This window comes from Schistocerca serialis, chromosome 8 (genome assembly GCF_023864345.2).
Source record: "Schistocerca serialis cubense isolate TAMUIC-IGC-003099 chromosome 8, iqSchSeri2.2, whole genome shotgun sequence".
In the NCBI taxonomy this organism is placed as follows: Eukaryota; Metazoa; Arthropoda; class Insecta; order Orthoptera; family Acrididae; genus Schistocerca; species Schistocerca serialis.
Window position 1 is genome coordinate 500,928,916 of NC_064645.1, and position 17,236 is coordinate 500,946,151.

At 39.1% G+C, this 17,236-nt stretch overlaps 1 protein-coding gene across 1 annotated transcript in view; it reads right to left on the bottom strand.

Annotated features, from left to right (window-relative positions):
• LOC126416206 (exportin-2) overlaps positions 1 to 17,236 on the bottom strand; it is a 165,315-nt gene that overhangs the window by 74,103 nt on the left and 73,976 nt on the right. The window contains exons 6-10 of the mRNA XM_050083798.1: positions 8,834 to 8,926; positions 8,528 to 8,695; positions 8,268 to 8,397; positions 8,019 to 8,182; positions 3,382 to 3,568 (exon numbers count right to left, since the gene is read on the bottom strand). Of these exons, the coding sequence (XP_049939755.1) occupies positions 3,382 to 3,568; positions 8,019 to 8,182; positions 8,268 to 8,397; positions 8,528 to 8,695; positions 8,834 to 8,926 (742 nt within the window). The remainder of the gene's footprint in view (positions 1 to 3,381; positions 3,569 to 8,018; positions 8,183 to 8,267; positions 8,398 to 8,527; positions 8,696 to 8,833; positions 8,927 to 17,236) is intronic.

The window sequence follows — 17,236 nt, forward strand, 5'->3', positions numbered from 1 at the left end:
CAAACAAAGTTTTGGCCAAACAGACCTTCATCAGAACACACACACACACACACACACACACACACACACACACACACACACACACAATGAAACCAGTCTGGCCTTGGCAGCCAGAGACTGTGTGTGTGTGTGTGTGTGTGTGTGTGTGTTTTTCCTGCCTAGTCTGGTGAAGGCCTATTTGGCCAATAGCTCTGTCTGACAGTCTTTTTGTTGGGCCTACCTGCGACTCAGCATCTCTGCTATACGGTCAGTAACAATTACACTTTTCATAATATTGTCATTTTTAAATGGAAAATTGGTATGTTCTTGGTTCAATGCAATATGTATCAACAAAAAGAAAGAATGCTTGTGGAATAAGATTTTTAAATTCTAACAAAATAGGGGTAAAGTACAGGCAGACAAGCATCTATATAAAACAAGTGAATAACAAAAATCTAATATAAAAAAAGAGTGTAAGGCAGAATTGCAGGTTATCATCATTATAACTTTTACAAAAAGAAGCAAGACAAGAAGTAAAACAAATTTTCGGAAGAGTAATAAAAGCACAAAAGTAAAAGACATCAATGCACATGTTAGCATTAACAACCTCATTTCGGCCAAAAGTAAGGAAGACTTGTAAGACCTGTTGAACGAAATGGACAAAATACTTAAAACAGAATGTGTGTTCAGGATAAACAAAGCTAAAAGGTGATTAATCATGGGAAAGACAGTAATCATTTGCTTATCAGAACAGCTGGGGAAGACAAAGAAGCAAATTAAGTGTAATAATTCTTTTGTCTAGAAAGCACAAGATATTTTAAGGTGCGAAATGTATACAATCAAAAAACAGGGCACAAGAATATGGAAGAATTTGACATGTGGTGCTATGGAAGATAAAAAACGATAGGTAGAAGACAGGAAGAGGAACTAAAGACATTAGTAAAGAAAATCCTTATCATAAGTGAAAGGTAATATGACATCTGCCACAGCATCCAGGAACAGTTAACTTGCAGCTGAGAGTGGTAGGTGAGAACATTCATAGAGGGCAGCAAAATAAAACAATGGGCAAAAACAATTACACAGGGTGACGGGAGTAATATGCATGTAGAGGTGAAGAGAGATAGTGGATCATATCAAAGTGATGTCTTAAAAATATATAAATTGTATTAAAAATGATAATGCTACACTGAAGTCATTCTCAGTAGCTCACAATAACATTTCAAATTTTTATCTACTAATTCCCAATTGACAATACTTCAATTAATAGATTAATTAATATGTATTACAAGAATACAAAAAACAACAATTTTTCAGACAGAATAAGATAAACAGAAAAATCCTTCAACAGGGAACAGATAGAAGTAAGTTATCGATCACATAAAAATGTGATTAGACAACATGTTAAACAATTAATTAGGGTCATATTTATGGCAGTCATCACAAGGTCTCCAACATAATACTAAATGGGTTGCTAGGACTTACCTTTACGAGCTAAAATTCTCATTACTGCCAAAAGCCACAAATGAAAGTAGAATAAACTATCCTAACTTCCAGCATTCTTATTTCCTTATTATAAGGTAAGTAAATGAGACACAATCATAATAAAGTAAATAAACATATTATAAAATTTATGTGTGACATAGAAAAGACGCCTGTGGAGATGATTACACAATAAAAGGGACAAAACAAATGTCAACAACTGCAAAAGACTATAACTTCTTTCAGTCACATACAAGATACCATCCAAAGGGTCAGAAAGTAACATTGCTCATCAACTAGGAGTGTGCCAAACAAAAGTCAGAAATGCGCAGAATAGGCCATCACCATTAATTCCTTGATCAAGACCAAAATGCTGAGAGGAGATAAAATATTACAACATTTGTTCATTTTAAGAAGGTGTATACTGCATAGATCAAGAAGTACTGAAAAAGCTTGGAATAGATGACTAGAGTACTTACACAACAAACATTAATGAACACACGATCATGAGTTGAATTCTTATGAGAGCTATATAAAACATTTGGCTTCTCGCTCATTCTATTTTACTGTACCCAGGAGAAGGTAAGTCAAAAATGACCAGACAGAAGGAACTGATACATAATCGAAAACAGAATAGGATTAGACTATCAAAAGACTGGTCGTAAATTCAGATGCATCACTTTCTAAGATGATGTAGTATTTTCTACACAAAATTTATACATTAATACTAAACATCCTAAGAGAAATAACAGAGAGGATGTGATTATAAATTTCTTTTGAAAAGGGAGTGCAGAACAGATACAAAAGATACACTAATGTCAATCAAAAAAGGTATGGTGACATTAAAAGAATACAGAAGTTCAAGTACCTAGGTGAGATTTTCACCTCAAACATTAACAGGTAGGTGTCAGTTGAAGAAAGAGTCAGAAAGATGAAGACAGCATTAAAAACCATTGCCAGAATAACTGCAAATCAAACACCCTCTTATCACACCAAATTCAGACACTGTAGTACAACCTCAACGTTTATACCAAGCAGACATTAAAAAGTTTCAAAAGATCATAGCCATAACAAATTAAAAGAAGAATGAAAGCAAAAAAGGTTGCAGATAAGGCATTGACTTAATAGAACATAAAAACAAATAAACAGGAGAAAGAAGTAAATCGGAATTCAGGGAAGAGAGAGATTGGTAAATAAAAAATAAGAAATAGAAGAGATCACAGTAAATCAGCAAAATAAGTGGTGACTCTTTTTCCAGGAGAAAGCAATAACATTACAATAAGTATCTTAAAAGAAAAGTAACAATATTATGAAAAGGAAAGTTGCTACTCACCACATAGCGGAGATGCTGATTCGCAGATAGGCACAAAAACAGACTGTCACAAATGAGCTTTTGGCCAGTAAGGCCTCCATCAAAAATAGACGACAACAGAGAAACACACACACACACACACACACACACACACACACACACACACACACACACACAAGCATGCACGCACGACTGCAGTCTCTGACAACTGAAGCCAGAAATAAGTCACAAATGGGACACGGCTGAAATAGTCAAATAAATAAATACAAATGAAAGAGAGACAGGGGATCCTTTGTTAAGGAAGGTTAAATCCAGGAGGATGTCAGGATAAAAGCACATGCTGTCTTCGGAGATCAGAGACAATAGTACTGCGTAGAAGGATCCAAATATTGTGGAGAAGAATGGCACCTACAAATACGTCAAAACACCCGAAAGCACCCCACTGATCAACCACGCCAAGAAAACCTGAGGGATCAGTTTTTCTTTGTTGTGTAAAAAAAAGTCATTCTGCTTACCAGGGATTATATCATTAAAAGAAATTCAAACTACATGTGATGATTTCTTGATTATTGTACAAAATAAATCCAAATATTCTGCCTATATCTTCTTACCTGGTTTCTGAAGCTCTGTTAGTATGTGCTCCTGTGCGAAACTGTTGAGATCAACCAGCTGGCTAGACTGTGTTATGCCATGTTTTTGTGTCTGTCCTCTGGCAGCAAGAGACGTGACCAAGTACAGAGCAGCATCTTTACTTCGCCAGTTTTGTTCTGGGCTCTCACCGTACCTCTGTATCATTGCCTTAAAAATAACAAACACTGAAGATGGAATGATCATTATTTTTCCTAACTCATTTAAGCTCTTCTACATAGTTTTAATTTACTTTTTTAGTTTCGTTTCCATTTAAATACACATTAATCACAAGGAAATAACTCGATATCCTTTAGTATTTCTTAGTGGATCAGTTCCTTATGGGTTCTAAGCCACAACAGATTTTACTTTCCAATTTTCATAATATTTAGCAGAGCACACCTCTGTTAGGTAGCACCAACACATAGCGCAATGTATTTCCTTAGCTAATGGCTGATTGTTCTGTGTAGTCACTGAGAAAACTATCTCTGTATTCACTGAAGTTTTATGTCAATTAAATTTGCTGATATAGAAGCTCACAATGTAATTACTTTAACATCACTGAATTCGAAATATGTGACAGAATTTAGCCCACTGGTATGGTTGCAAGAGACTTGGGCATTAGAGTCATTTCAGCAGTGACCTTTCCCCTGAGATGCAGACATCAGATCCGATACTTCACTCAGTTAGTCTAGAGGATAGAGACAATCCTGATAATGGTGGTGGTGGTTTTGTGTGTGTGTGTGTGTGTGTGTGTGTGTGTGTGTGTGTGAGGGGCGGGGCTCTGTTTCTTCCTCTTTTCTGCATATACTTTCTCCCTCATGATTTCCAACCCCCTTCCCTTCCCCACATATGTTGGCCAATTTCTTGTCATTTGTCTGCCACATTCATGTCTCAGGTCGTCCTTTCTTGCTAGCTATCTGCTTTGACTGCCTTCAACTGTCCTAGTCCTATTATTTCCAATGTGCCTTTTTTAAAAAAAATTAATTAATCTGTTTCTATATTCTTGATATCCATTTATTACCTATATGCTAAATCCAACAGATGACTGTTCCACTATTCCTTGAAAGACCTGTGGTCAAAACAGTTTATTTGGCACCTGCAGACAATGCTTTTACTTGTCTTCCTAATCAATTCATACAGAAATTCTTTTGCTTTCCTGTAATACACTGAGGTGACAAAAGCCATGGGATATCTCCTAATATCATGCCAGACCACCACCTGCTTAGTGTAGTACAGCAACTTAATGTGGCATGCACCCATCAAGTTGTTGAAGGTCTCCTAGAGAAATACTGAGCCATCCTGCCTCTATAGCCATCCATAATTGCGAAAGTACTGCTGGTGCAGGATTTTATGCACAAACTGAGCTCTCGATTACGTCCCACAAATGTTCAATAGGATTCATGTCAGGCAATCTTGGTGGCCAAATCATTCATTCCAATCGTCCAGAACGTTCTTCAAACTAATCACAAGCAATTGTGATCCATTCACATGGCACATTATTGTCCACAAAAATTTCATTGTTTTTGGGAAGATGAAGTCCATGAATGGCTGCAAATGGTCTCAAAGTATTTGAACGTAATTATTACCAGTCAATGAATGGTTCAGTTGGACCCACACCATTATGGAGCCACCAACAGCTTGCTCAGTGCCTTCTTTACAACTTCAGTCCATGACTTTGCTGGTCAACACCACACTGTAACCCTACCATCAGCTCTTACCAACTGAATTCAGGACTCATCTGACCAGGCCACAGTTTTCCACGGTCCAACGAATATGGTCAACAAGCTCAGGAAAGGCATTGCAGATGATGGCGTCAGTCGTCTGTTGCCATGACTTATTACGCCAGATTTCGCCAGTCCAAACAGATACGTTTGCTGTATGTCCCTGGTTATTTCATGCAGTGTTGCTAGCCTGTTAGCACTGACAGCTCTATGCAAACGTCACTGCTCTCAGTTGTTAAGTGAAGGCCATTGGCCATTGCATTGTCCATGGTGAGAGGTAGTGCCCAAAATTTGGTATCCTTGGTGCACACTTGACATTGTGGCTCTAAGAATACTGAACTCCATAACAATTTCCGAAATGGAATGTCTCTTGCACATAGCTCCAACCACCATTCCTCTAATCACACAAAATCATTAGTCTAAAAACAAAGATGATGTGGCTTACCAAACGAAAGTGCTGGCAGGTCGATACACACACAAACAAACACAAACATACACACAAAATTCGAGCTTTCGCAACAAACAGTTGCTTCATCAGGAAAGAGGGAAGGAGAGGGAAAGACGAAAGGATGTGGGTTTTAAGGGAGAGGGTAAGGAGTCATTCCAATCCCGGGAGCGGAAAGACTTACCTTAGGGGGAAAAAAGTGTGTGTGCGAGTGTATACCTATCTTTTTTTCCCCCTAAGGTAAGTCTTTCCGCTCCCGGGATTGGAATGACTCCTTACCCTCTCCCTTAAAACCCACATCCTTTCGTCTTTCCCTCTCCTTCCCTCTTTCCTGATGAAGCAACTGTTTGTTGCGAAAGCTCGAATTTTGTGTGTATGTTTGTGTTTGTTTGTGTGTTATCGACCTGCCAGCACTTTCGTTTGGTAAGTCACATCATCTTTGTTTTTAGATATATTTTTCCCACGTGGAACGTTTCCCTCTATTATGTTCAAAATCATTAGTCTTTTGATTTTGTCTTTTTCTTAACATGCATCCAAAAAAATTATTTTTTATGGAAACAAAATCTGTAAAATTCAAGCAAACTTAAGTCTTAAAGAGGAATCAGTGTTTGTTTAAAACAATTTTTACTCCCAGAAACAATTATACTTTTAGATTACTGGTTTTGACCATTTCAAATAATTTTGTTCACCTGTAAAAACAAAAATCAAAACTTCTAAATAATTGACATGTTATATTTAATATATATTCAGTATCATAAGATAAAGAGCCAGTAAAATTCTGTTATCCATGTACTTCGCAGGATAACCATGCTTTGCCACTAACTTAAAAGGTGTTCTGCTAGACTTTATATAGCAGAACCAAAATAAAAAGTAAAAACTAGGCACCACCACCATCTGTCAGTGGTTAAAAGTGATCAAATTCAATAATAATACACTGGTAACACATGCCAAACTGTTATAAAATATCTTTACTCATATTCTAGACAGATTACATTAAAAACAATAAAAAGTAAAAATAAAACTAGGGAAAACCAGGGTGGAGTAACAACGAAGATACATTGCTACTCACCACACAGAGGCAGCATTGAATGGCAGACAGGCACATTTAAATGTGCAATTAAAAGTAGACTAAGCTATGGAATACAGATTTACAAATAGACACACACATTCATTCATACATGCACAACTCACATACATGGTCACTGTCACCTCTGTGCACTGAGGGGATCAGTGACCTCAGTTGGAGAGGGAAGTTGCGATATAGATGAGATGTGGAGCTGGGAGGAGGAGAGATAGCAGGGTAGGGTTGGGGACACTGTTATGCTGCCTGTGAGATTGTGCAAAGACATGGTGGGGACGAGACTGTGGACTGCTAAGTGCAGCATCCTCTTCCCTCCACCCACTCCAAGCATAGATTCCTGATGCATCACCTAGCCACTCACCATCCTGTCCCTGTCCTCTCCCACAGGCAGTACAAACTGCATCTTTCCCCATCCCTACCTTGCTATTCCTCCCTCTCCCTGCCCCACACATTCCTGTACTCCCACAACCCACCCCAACAAAAATGCTGCTCACTTCAGTCGGGCCTCAGCACCAGAAGACGGCGGCGGCCGTGTGTGTGTGTGTGTGTGTGTGTGTGTGTGTGTGTGTGTGTGTGTTTCTAAACCTACAGGACTCTGTCCAATAGTTTACTCTACTCTTAATTGTACTTTTAAATGTGCCTGTCTGCTGCTGAATATCCCCTCTATGTGGTGAAAAGTCATCTATCCTAATTCACATTGTTAAAAATTAACTACCTATGATTAACTGGATATGAGTCCCTAAAAGATGCTTTCTCTTTCATTGACAATTTATTTACTTCACAGTCAGATGAGTCTTTCAGGTAGACGGAATCTCCACTTCGTCTCACAAGCACACCTGAGCACAAGTGAATGTGTGTGAACTGTGCATAATAAACCAAGATTGTCCATTTGGCAACCTGTCCTGCTCCTTGCTGCTAGCTCTTCCTGTGTATCCAAATAATGTGCCTTATTGGGCACAGCTGATGGCTATTTAAAGGTTCTGTTACATTTCATGATAGGACATTTTATATTGTTAGTGTAATGGTATACTATGCACTGGTTTTATCATTTTCAGCCACTATAAGATGGTGCTAGTGAATTGTTTTTACTTTTATTTTACCTTTGGCTGTATAAAACATCTGAAGTTAGCGACAACACATGGTCTTTCTGTCAAATTAATTTTTTTGTGAATCTGATGATGACTTGACCCATTCAAAACGGGTAATATAAAAACATAAATGTGATTGTGTCTCATAACAAAAATTATTTTTAAAAAATATAACATCATCTCCAAACACTAACACACATACAACATAAAGGGATTATTTCCTTCCCTACTTCATTCTAATCTTCACGCCTTTTGATCTAATCACAAATTTATGTTATCTTACCTGTACATACTGTCCAAACACCTCAATCATTTTTGCTTCAAAGTACTGTGACAAAACTTTTACCAAGTCACATACAGAACGCCGTCTTGTATCAACATCCGAACCTTCGATGTCACGTCTAATATATTCCTCTGGGTTATCTTCAAACAACTCCTCGTCAGATGCTAAAACACAGGAAAAAAGTACAGAGCAGAAACTGCAAAGCCTATCACATCGTCATCCACATAACATTCAAGTGCCATTACTAACCTCTAAATTCCATATTAGGTATTACAATTTTCTCACATATGCTGCTCATAATGATGGGATCTTCAAACAGGTGTCGGTATTGTGAACGGTTTGCAACAGTTGCCAGGAACTGCAGAGCATTGCTGACTAACTGTTAAGATTATACAAACAAACCACAATCTAAATGATATGCCTGTTCACTTCCTTATCTCTCCCTCACCACATATAATAAACTAAACAAAGCGAAAGTCTGCAACAATGGCAGTAGCCCTTGTACTTACCAAGTCATACTTAGGTTGCGTTCCTGTTGAAATTAGCAGGTTCCAAATATCTGTCACGAACTGTGGAAGGTAACTCTGGAACTCTTCATCATATTTCAAAGCATATAATGCAACATTGTCACATATCTGTGATTTCAACTGCTCAAGAAGTCCAGCTTCCTCTTCATCCTAGAAATGAAAATGGAGAGAGTGGGGTGGAGCTAAATGAAGTATTTACATTAACTTTATGAACTGTGCAAGTAGAACAAACATAGAGAGAAAAATGAAATATGTGCCAATACAAAAGGAATATATTATTACAAATACCTCATTTTTGAGACATGGAACATCAACAGTCAGTAGTTCATGGAAATTTGACATCCACGTCCCCATATTGTCCTCAAAAAATTCTGGAAGATCCTGCACAGACAAATACAATCATGAGGACAATAATTGCTCACAGTTTTACTTTATCTTTACAATGAATGTGAGAGTGCAACTCAGAAAACTTCAGTGAAACATTTTAATCAAATACAAAATTATAAAAATTAGGTACTGAACTACAGTGCCAAAACAGTTCATGACAAAGGAAAGAACAAAAAAATAAAACTTCAATCACCTTTCTGGCTATCTTAAATCTGCCTGAAAGATGTTAATCATCAGAAACTGAAATCATCTACATCTATATACATGATTTTAAAAAAATGAAGGTTTTCATATTTAGCACCAATAGTTTAAGTATTCTCCATTAACAATTTATAATCTCACTTTTGTACCACCCTAAACTTCCTAGTTTTGCTTAACAGGTACTAGGATCCAACATCATGGATTTTAGATTCATTTACAGACACAGGAAATTGACAAAAAAGATTGCAACCTACTATTGCTAAACACAGCAGCTACATTCATAATGGTATTCTTTCTGCACTAGCTTCTGCAGGTCAGTGCAGTATCATTATGAAAAATCAACACATCTTTTTCTTCTTCTTCTTCTTCTAAATTATGTTTAGGTTTCCTTTAGTGAATCTTGTTAATGGAACAAAATGGGGAAGTGACATTTCTTGATGATCATGCATAAAGTATAAAAATTCAGAGATAAGAAGACACAGTTAGTTAAAAGCAACTCACTCAAATCAAATACTGAATCACAGATGAATTCAGCAATATACTGTCGTCAACAGTAATAGTATGTGCACTTCTGCTGTTTGTTGGAGACAAACTCTAAGTGACTTAATTACTCTGCAGTTGATAAATATAAGAACTCTTTTGAGTGCTGGCAACACTAAGCATTAGAGGGTATCCCATAACCAGAGCGAGTATCACAGGAACACAGCAGAACACAAACTCACAGTGTAGTGTCCAATAGAGGTGGAAAATGTCAGAAAGAAATCCCGCCAAGTGTGACCCATGTGTGTGATCCGCTTCCCAGCTGCAGAAGGAACATCACCTACCACAATATTTTCGTGCATCAAAATGATTTATGGTGAATGTGTTATGAACAGAATGAGCATGTTTAGGTGGTGTAGGCAGAACAAATGTATATGACAAACAAAGGAGAGGAAGCCCTTCCATTTTGACTCATGAGTGGATGCAAAAAAATTGTGCACTTACAAAGACTGTCGACTGACAGCGGATGAAATTTCTGTGATGTTCCACACCTCTCCAGAACTCTCTTAAACAAGACACTTAATCACAGAAATGTTGGGATACCAGAAACTGTGCATAATAATGGTCCCAAGCAGATGACAGAGTACCACAAGAAAAAACAGGTATAGTGCCCATGATTTTGAGGGACTTGAATTGGAAGGTGGGGATTTCATGAATTCTACTGTGACTAGAGATGAAACATGAGTGTCTCATTACACATCTGAGACAAAAAGACAATGATCATAATGGTGTGACACCAATTTCTCATCTGTCAAAAAATTCAAAACCACAATTTCGAAGGGAAAAAAATTATGGCCTCAGTGTTTTGGGACCAAAACGGCATCATTTTGGTCAAATTTCTGCCTCAGGGGGAGACCATCAACACACACTATTGTGAGACCATAAAAAAAACTTGAAGGAAGCACTGAAAACAAAACGAGGCAAATACTGGTGAGAGGAATGTGCTTTTTCATGACAATGCCTGTCCTCACACAGCCTTGGCCACCAAGGCACTCTTGGACTCATCTTGTTGGGATATTTCATACCACACCCCATATTCCCCTGATTTGCCACCTATAGATTATCAATTTTTCACTTCCCCAAAGGCACATATGAGTGGAATTAAATTTTCAATTAATGAGCACGTGCAGAAAGAGTTTCTGAAGTGGGGGAAGGCACTGGTAGGAGAGTTCTTTGAGGAGGGCATGAAGAAGTTAGTACCACAGCTCACCACATACTTTGAACAGGATGGTGATTATGTGGAAAAATAGTCAACAAGAGCATCAACAATAATCCGTATCTTTTTTCCCCTTTCTTTTTTTCAGATTCACTTTTTCCACAAAAATATAAAAATCTAGTAAACTTACTTTTTGAATATGCCTCATATAAAACACTTTCTCTTGCACGCATGCACACACGACTGAGCGCACGCACATACAAAATCTTCTCCTATTTTTGATTTTCTAATATTAGTGTTAAAATTACAACCAAATGTTGACAACGTAAATCAGAAAAGCACCAACTACCCACCCCATTGGTCGCACAGTTAGCACTAATACGGAGACCACACCAACTCGTCATAACAAATTTCATTCAAATTTATGGTTTGTTTAGAGCTCAGCCAGAAATGAAGGTGACAGAAGTGAGAGCTCCAGATTGCCACGCATTTAATAAAAAATAGCATTTTCAATGCAGGTTGGGTGAGTTATGAGCCATTTACATTAGCATGGTTTCCACACAGTGGTTGAGGCAGCGGAAAGAGTACAGAATGGTAATCCAAGTGTCATGTGGTCAATTATTTCTGCGAAAACTTTTTTTATTTTCCTTTTCGCATTACTTACACCCCAAATAAACCGAAATAATGTTCAATATATTGCTTTCATTAACCATTTCCATAAAAGGCAAGAAAAGGAAAGGCAAAGTAAAATTTAGGATTGCAAATGAATTTGCAGGAAGGGTTTGTAGAACATACAGGAGAACTTTGTATACAAAACTAGATACTTTCATTACTTTAAATTTGATGACTTACACACACTGGGGTGGGTGACATTGACCATTAAAAATAAACTCTATTTTTGAAATTGCCTGTTGTTTTAATGTTCCTATATGAAGAACAAATATGGTTTACATTTATAAAAGGTTCTTTCCCACTGGACAGTTTGGGAGTAAATCATTCTTAATTAAGTTCTTTCCACTTTAATTACAATTTCTTCCTGGAAAGTCATTTTCAATAAGAAATTTTCTTTTGCATTTCCTTTTGTGAAAATGTTAATAAATAAAGCATACTGAACATTGTTTTGGTTTGTGTTAAGTAACATAAAACCTCAAAATAAATAAGAAACAAATTTCCACAAAGAACTCAACCCCGCAACCCTTGAATTAGTGTTCGGTACTCCTTCCTCTGTACCAACAGATGCCTAGAAACTACACCAACTTAAATTGCTCACGCCTCATCTGATCTGCACCAAAAATGCTACTTTCACTAAACGCTTGGCTATCTGGCACTCCCACTTCAACCACTTAATTTCTGTAAAGTCCTGCATACCACAAATTTGGATGAAATCAGTGATGATGGGTAGGCAAAGTCCCGTCATAAGTATCTACAACCAGACAACTTGTATGGTATAGCAGTAATATATTATACACTATGTGATCAAAAGTATCCGGACACCCCCAAAAACATACTTTTTGACGTTAGGTGCATTGTGCTGCCACCTACTGCCATGTACTCCACATCAGCACCCCCAGTAGTCATTAGACATTGTGAAAGAGCAGAATGTGGTGCTCCGCTGAACTCACAGACTTCGAACATGGTCAGGTGATTGGGTGTCATTGTGTCATACGTCTGTGCGCGAGATTTCCACACTCCTAAACATCCCTAGGTTCACTGTTTTTGATGTGTTAGTGAGGTGGAAATGTGAATGGACAGGTATAGCACAAAAGCGTACAGGCCGACCTCATCAGCTGACTGACAAAGACCACTAACTGTTGAAGAGGCTCATAATGTGTAACAGGCAGACATCTACCCAGACCATGACAGGATTTCCAAACTGCATCAGGATCCACTGCAAGTACTATGACAGTTGGGTGGGAGGTGAGAAAACTGTGATTTCATGGTCGAGCGGCTGCTCATAAGCCACACATCATGCCGGTAAATGCCAACGACGCCTCACTTGGTGTAAGCAGCGTAAACATTGGACGATTGAACAGTGGAAAAACATTGTGTGGAGTGACAAATCACAGTACAAAATGTGGCGATCCAATGGCAGGGTGTGGATATGGCATATGCCCGGTGAATGTCATCTGCCAGCGTGTAACAGTAAAATTCGGAGGCTGTGGTGTTATGGTGTGGTTGTGGTTTTCATGGAGGCGGCTTGCAGCCCTTGTTGTTTTGCATGGCACTATCACAGCACAGGCCTACATCGATGTTTTAAGCACCTTCTTGCTTCCCACTGTTGAAGAGCAATTTGGGGATGACGATTGCATCTTCCAGCACGATCGAGCACCTGTTCATAATGCACGGCCTGTGGCGGAATGGTTACATGACAATAACATCCCTGGCTTGCACAGAGTCCTCACCTGATCCCATAGAACACCAATGAGATGTTTTGGAGTGCCGACTTCGTGCCAGGTCTCACCGACCGACATTGATAACTCTCCTCAGTGCAGCACTCCATGAACAATGGGCTGTTGTTCCCCAACAAACCTTCCAGCACCTGACTGAATGTATGCTTGTAAGAGTGGAAGCTGTAATCAACACTAAGGGTGGGCCAACACCATACTGAATTGCAGCATTACCGATGTAGGGTGCCACTGAACTTTTAAGTCATTTTCATCCAGGTGTCCGGATACTTTTGATCACATAGTGTATACACAATCTTTCCTTGTGCATCAATCTATCAGTGGAAACATTATCAAAATGCCTACAGTAGTTTCTGAAATTATCCCTCACACACAGACAGAAAAACACAATGAGCGACTTTAAACTAGTACAGCAGAGTCCCACTAATCCGAACATTCAGTTAATCCGAATATGGAAAATGTTAGTCTACGTATGGAAAACTGCACGGTAAACTGCTGTATATACACACTATTTTAACTTATACAGTACAGTAAACATGTATTAGAAAAGCTGGGAAGAAAACATTAGGTTTAAACAATGCACAACAATGAAAGAAAAGCTGTCAAACTTACTAAAACACAGCGGAAATTTTATCCCTACTTTTTAGATGACAAAAACTCAGTCATTGTTTTCCGGCGTAATGAAGACAGCCTGTTATATATGCACAGTTGCGCCATTGTCTCATAAACATCAAGTCAGCAGGTGTAGCATTGGGCTGTTGCTCCAAATAACATAGTGTGAGGTCAAGGGCTTCTGCTGCATCACTGTGTGGCACCAGCTCTCCTTTGTCATTTTCAAGCTCATTGTCACTTCTATCACAGCAGGCCACTTCTTCCTGGTCTTGAGTCACAGCAGCAACTAAATCAGCATCAGTAAGGTTCTCCACACATGCCCCATCTGCTGCCATCCACTTATCTACGTCTCCTTCACTAGCCTCTTCACATCCAGGGAATATCTGTATCACTTGTAGTAGATTTTCCTCTCTATTTTCAACTAGGTTGTCCTGAAATTCAAGAGATGACCACAGTTTTCTCCACGATTTTCTCAGAGTATTTTCTGAAATATTCTGCCATGCCTCAACGGCGCAATAATCAACATCCTTCACATTGGTCTTTTTTATTTTGTCCACTAAAAGAATGCTATCCTCTTGGATCAGCATTCCTAAAAATTGTTTTCTGTAAATCAGTTTTAATGTTTGCAGTGTGCCCTGGTTGATCGGCTGTAGAAGCAGTGTAACATTCGGCAGCAAAAACTTCGCCACAATTCCTCCATCGCATAATTCCTCAGTGCTGGTGTGAGATGGCGTGTTATAAATGAAAAGCATTGCACGGGGAGACAAATGATTCTCCTTAGAAAACTCTTGAACAGGGGGAACAAACTGGTCGTGAAACCATTCTTTGAACAGCTTACCATCCATCCATGCTCTTTTCTGGTTGCAAATAATATACAGGCAGGGACTTCATGTTGCAATTTTTAAAATCTCTCAGCCTAGCAGATTTGCCGATCAGCATTTAAGGCAGCTTGTGATTACCAACAGCATGGCTGCATGCTAATAAAGTCACATTTTAAAACCAGAGCATGGTCTTCTGCTTTTGATGCCAGGCTTTCTGTTGGCAGTGCCCTAGGCCAGTCTCATCAGCGTTATAAATTTGTTGGTGAGAATATTTTTCCTCTCTTATCATTTTTTCAAGCTCACCCAAGTATTCCTTCGCTGCATAATAGTCAGAAGAAAGATTCTCTCCAGTAATTGTTAGCTGATGGATTCCATGACTTTTTTTGAATCTCTCCAACCAACCCATACTCACACTTAAAGACTCGTCACCATTCATTAACTTGTTCAGGTAAACAGCCTTCTCCTGAAACAGTACTCCACTCAAAGGAGTTTCCCTTTCTCTTTCCTGTGTAAACCAAAGGAAAAAGAGCTTCATCCACTTTATTGTACTGGGACTGTTTCAAAGTCTGCCAAATTTCGAGTGTTTTAACCTGAAGACATTGCACAGAACTGTTCAAGCTTCACTCGGTTCTTCTTCCAATCACAAATTGTTGTTTTACCAACACCTAGTTCCGTTGCCACTTTATATACATTCTCACCATTGTCTATATGCTTCAAAGCATTCAGATTTTCTTTGAGAGTTAATGTTGTATGTTTCCATTTACTCATGACGAAAATATGTACACCACTACATCCAAACCAATACAATACAACTGTTATGCGTGCCAGCGATCGATAATTAACATATCAAGTTCTTTGGACCCAACTGGCAGTGCACTGACGTCAGACACTACAAAGATCTCAACAATGCACAACAACAAGGGCAGGGAGTGAGAGTGAGCCATTGTTCCCACACTTGTTCCCATTTGTTACCATGGTGTACCTACTTATCTGCTTGGTATACTTCATTCTAGAAACTCGTCATCGTAATTCCGGCTACTCCAAACAAATCGGTAATCCGAACAAGGTCTGGTCCCAATTACTTCGGATTAACGGGACTCTACAGTAACATATATAGATGAATGGTTAAGTAGTGACAAATTATGAATCATCCACTCTGAATACAGATGGAAATACCCCAAAGCAAGCAAGTCAGATGATACCAAAAAAAAATCCTTAATACTACTTCCACACTTCTCCCTTCAATCTAAAACAGTAGACTGATGTAAGACTGCACATAAGGCTGCCGTCTTAACAGAATATAACACATAGTGGAGTTACAAGGTACAAATCCAGTTTCCATGCAACAAACAACACAAATTGGTATGCTCTCTAATTGGGAGTGGGAGCAGGTATAATGTCTTATTGTTAGTTGTTGTTGTGTGTGTTAGTTACTTTCTTTTATTGGTCAGACGTATTGTACACCTGTCCACATTATATTTTCTTTAACAGCATAGTAATGACAGGCAAGTGGCAGCATATGACATGTGGTAATACTGCACGTAAAAACAAGAAACTATGTGGTGAAGCAATGCTGTAAAAAGGTACCTGATTCACTCTTTCATGGTTGTCTTCCCATTATAATGTAAACTACATCTTCATCCATATTCTGCAAACCACTGTTAATAGCACGGCAGATGATAATACCCATTAGAGTTTCTTCCCATTCCACCCATGTACAGACCACAGGAAGAATGGCAGCATAAGTGCCTCTGCGCACACTATAATTAGCCTTATTTTGGCTACATATTCCCTACAGGAGTAATACTTCTTGTTGGAACATTATTTCTGATTTCCTTCATGAAAGTGTTTTAAGTGTTGAATTTTTGCTGTAACTAGAGGTACACAACAAATACCATGAGAGCTCGTCACCACATAGGCACAATCACTCGAATGGTGCCTGTCAAGTCCATGCAGCAGCCTACAGATGGCACTCAGAAACCCAGACCTCTTTCTGCTTCCATGTCACATCCTGCGATGCGTCATGTAGATCTGCCAATAGTGTGGACAGTCATTACAGAAGCACTGTCAACTGTGGCCTATTTCGTTACTACTTTATACTGGGGGACATGCGAATCCTACCACCAATAAGCACCATATCACAATGCGCCCCAGACACATATGCGCGCAAGCACACACACACACACACACACACACACACACACACACACACACACACACACACCTCTGTGGGGGCACCACCTTGATGAAGCACTGTCCATGCAGGTGGAGAGGCTTGCATATCCACGTGAAGCTGAGGGCTATACTGAAGGAAGAGGACCTACTGCCAGAAAGGCCTCAGCCGATGGATCAGACTGAGAGTGTCCCACAATGTCCTATCTTCCCTATCCACTCCTGTGCCCTACCCAATTCCCTGACCCAACCCAAGGTGTGATGCGATCCGTGCCGAGGGGTGTGTGGCACGCGGGAAGACGTGTCTCAAACAGAGCCTCAGGGATACCAGGTGACCTCCCTGAGTAAGTAGCCTTACAATGCACGGGGTATTCGTGGTGTGAGCCTTGTAGATCCC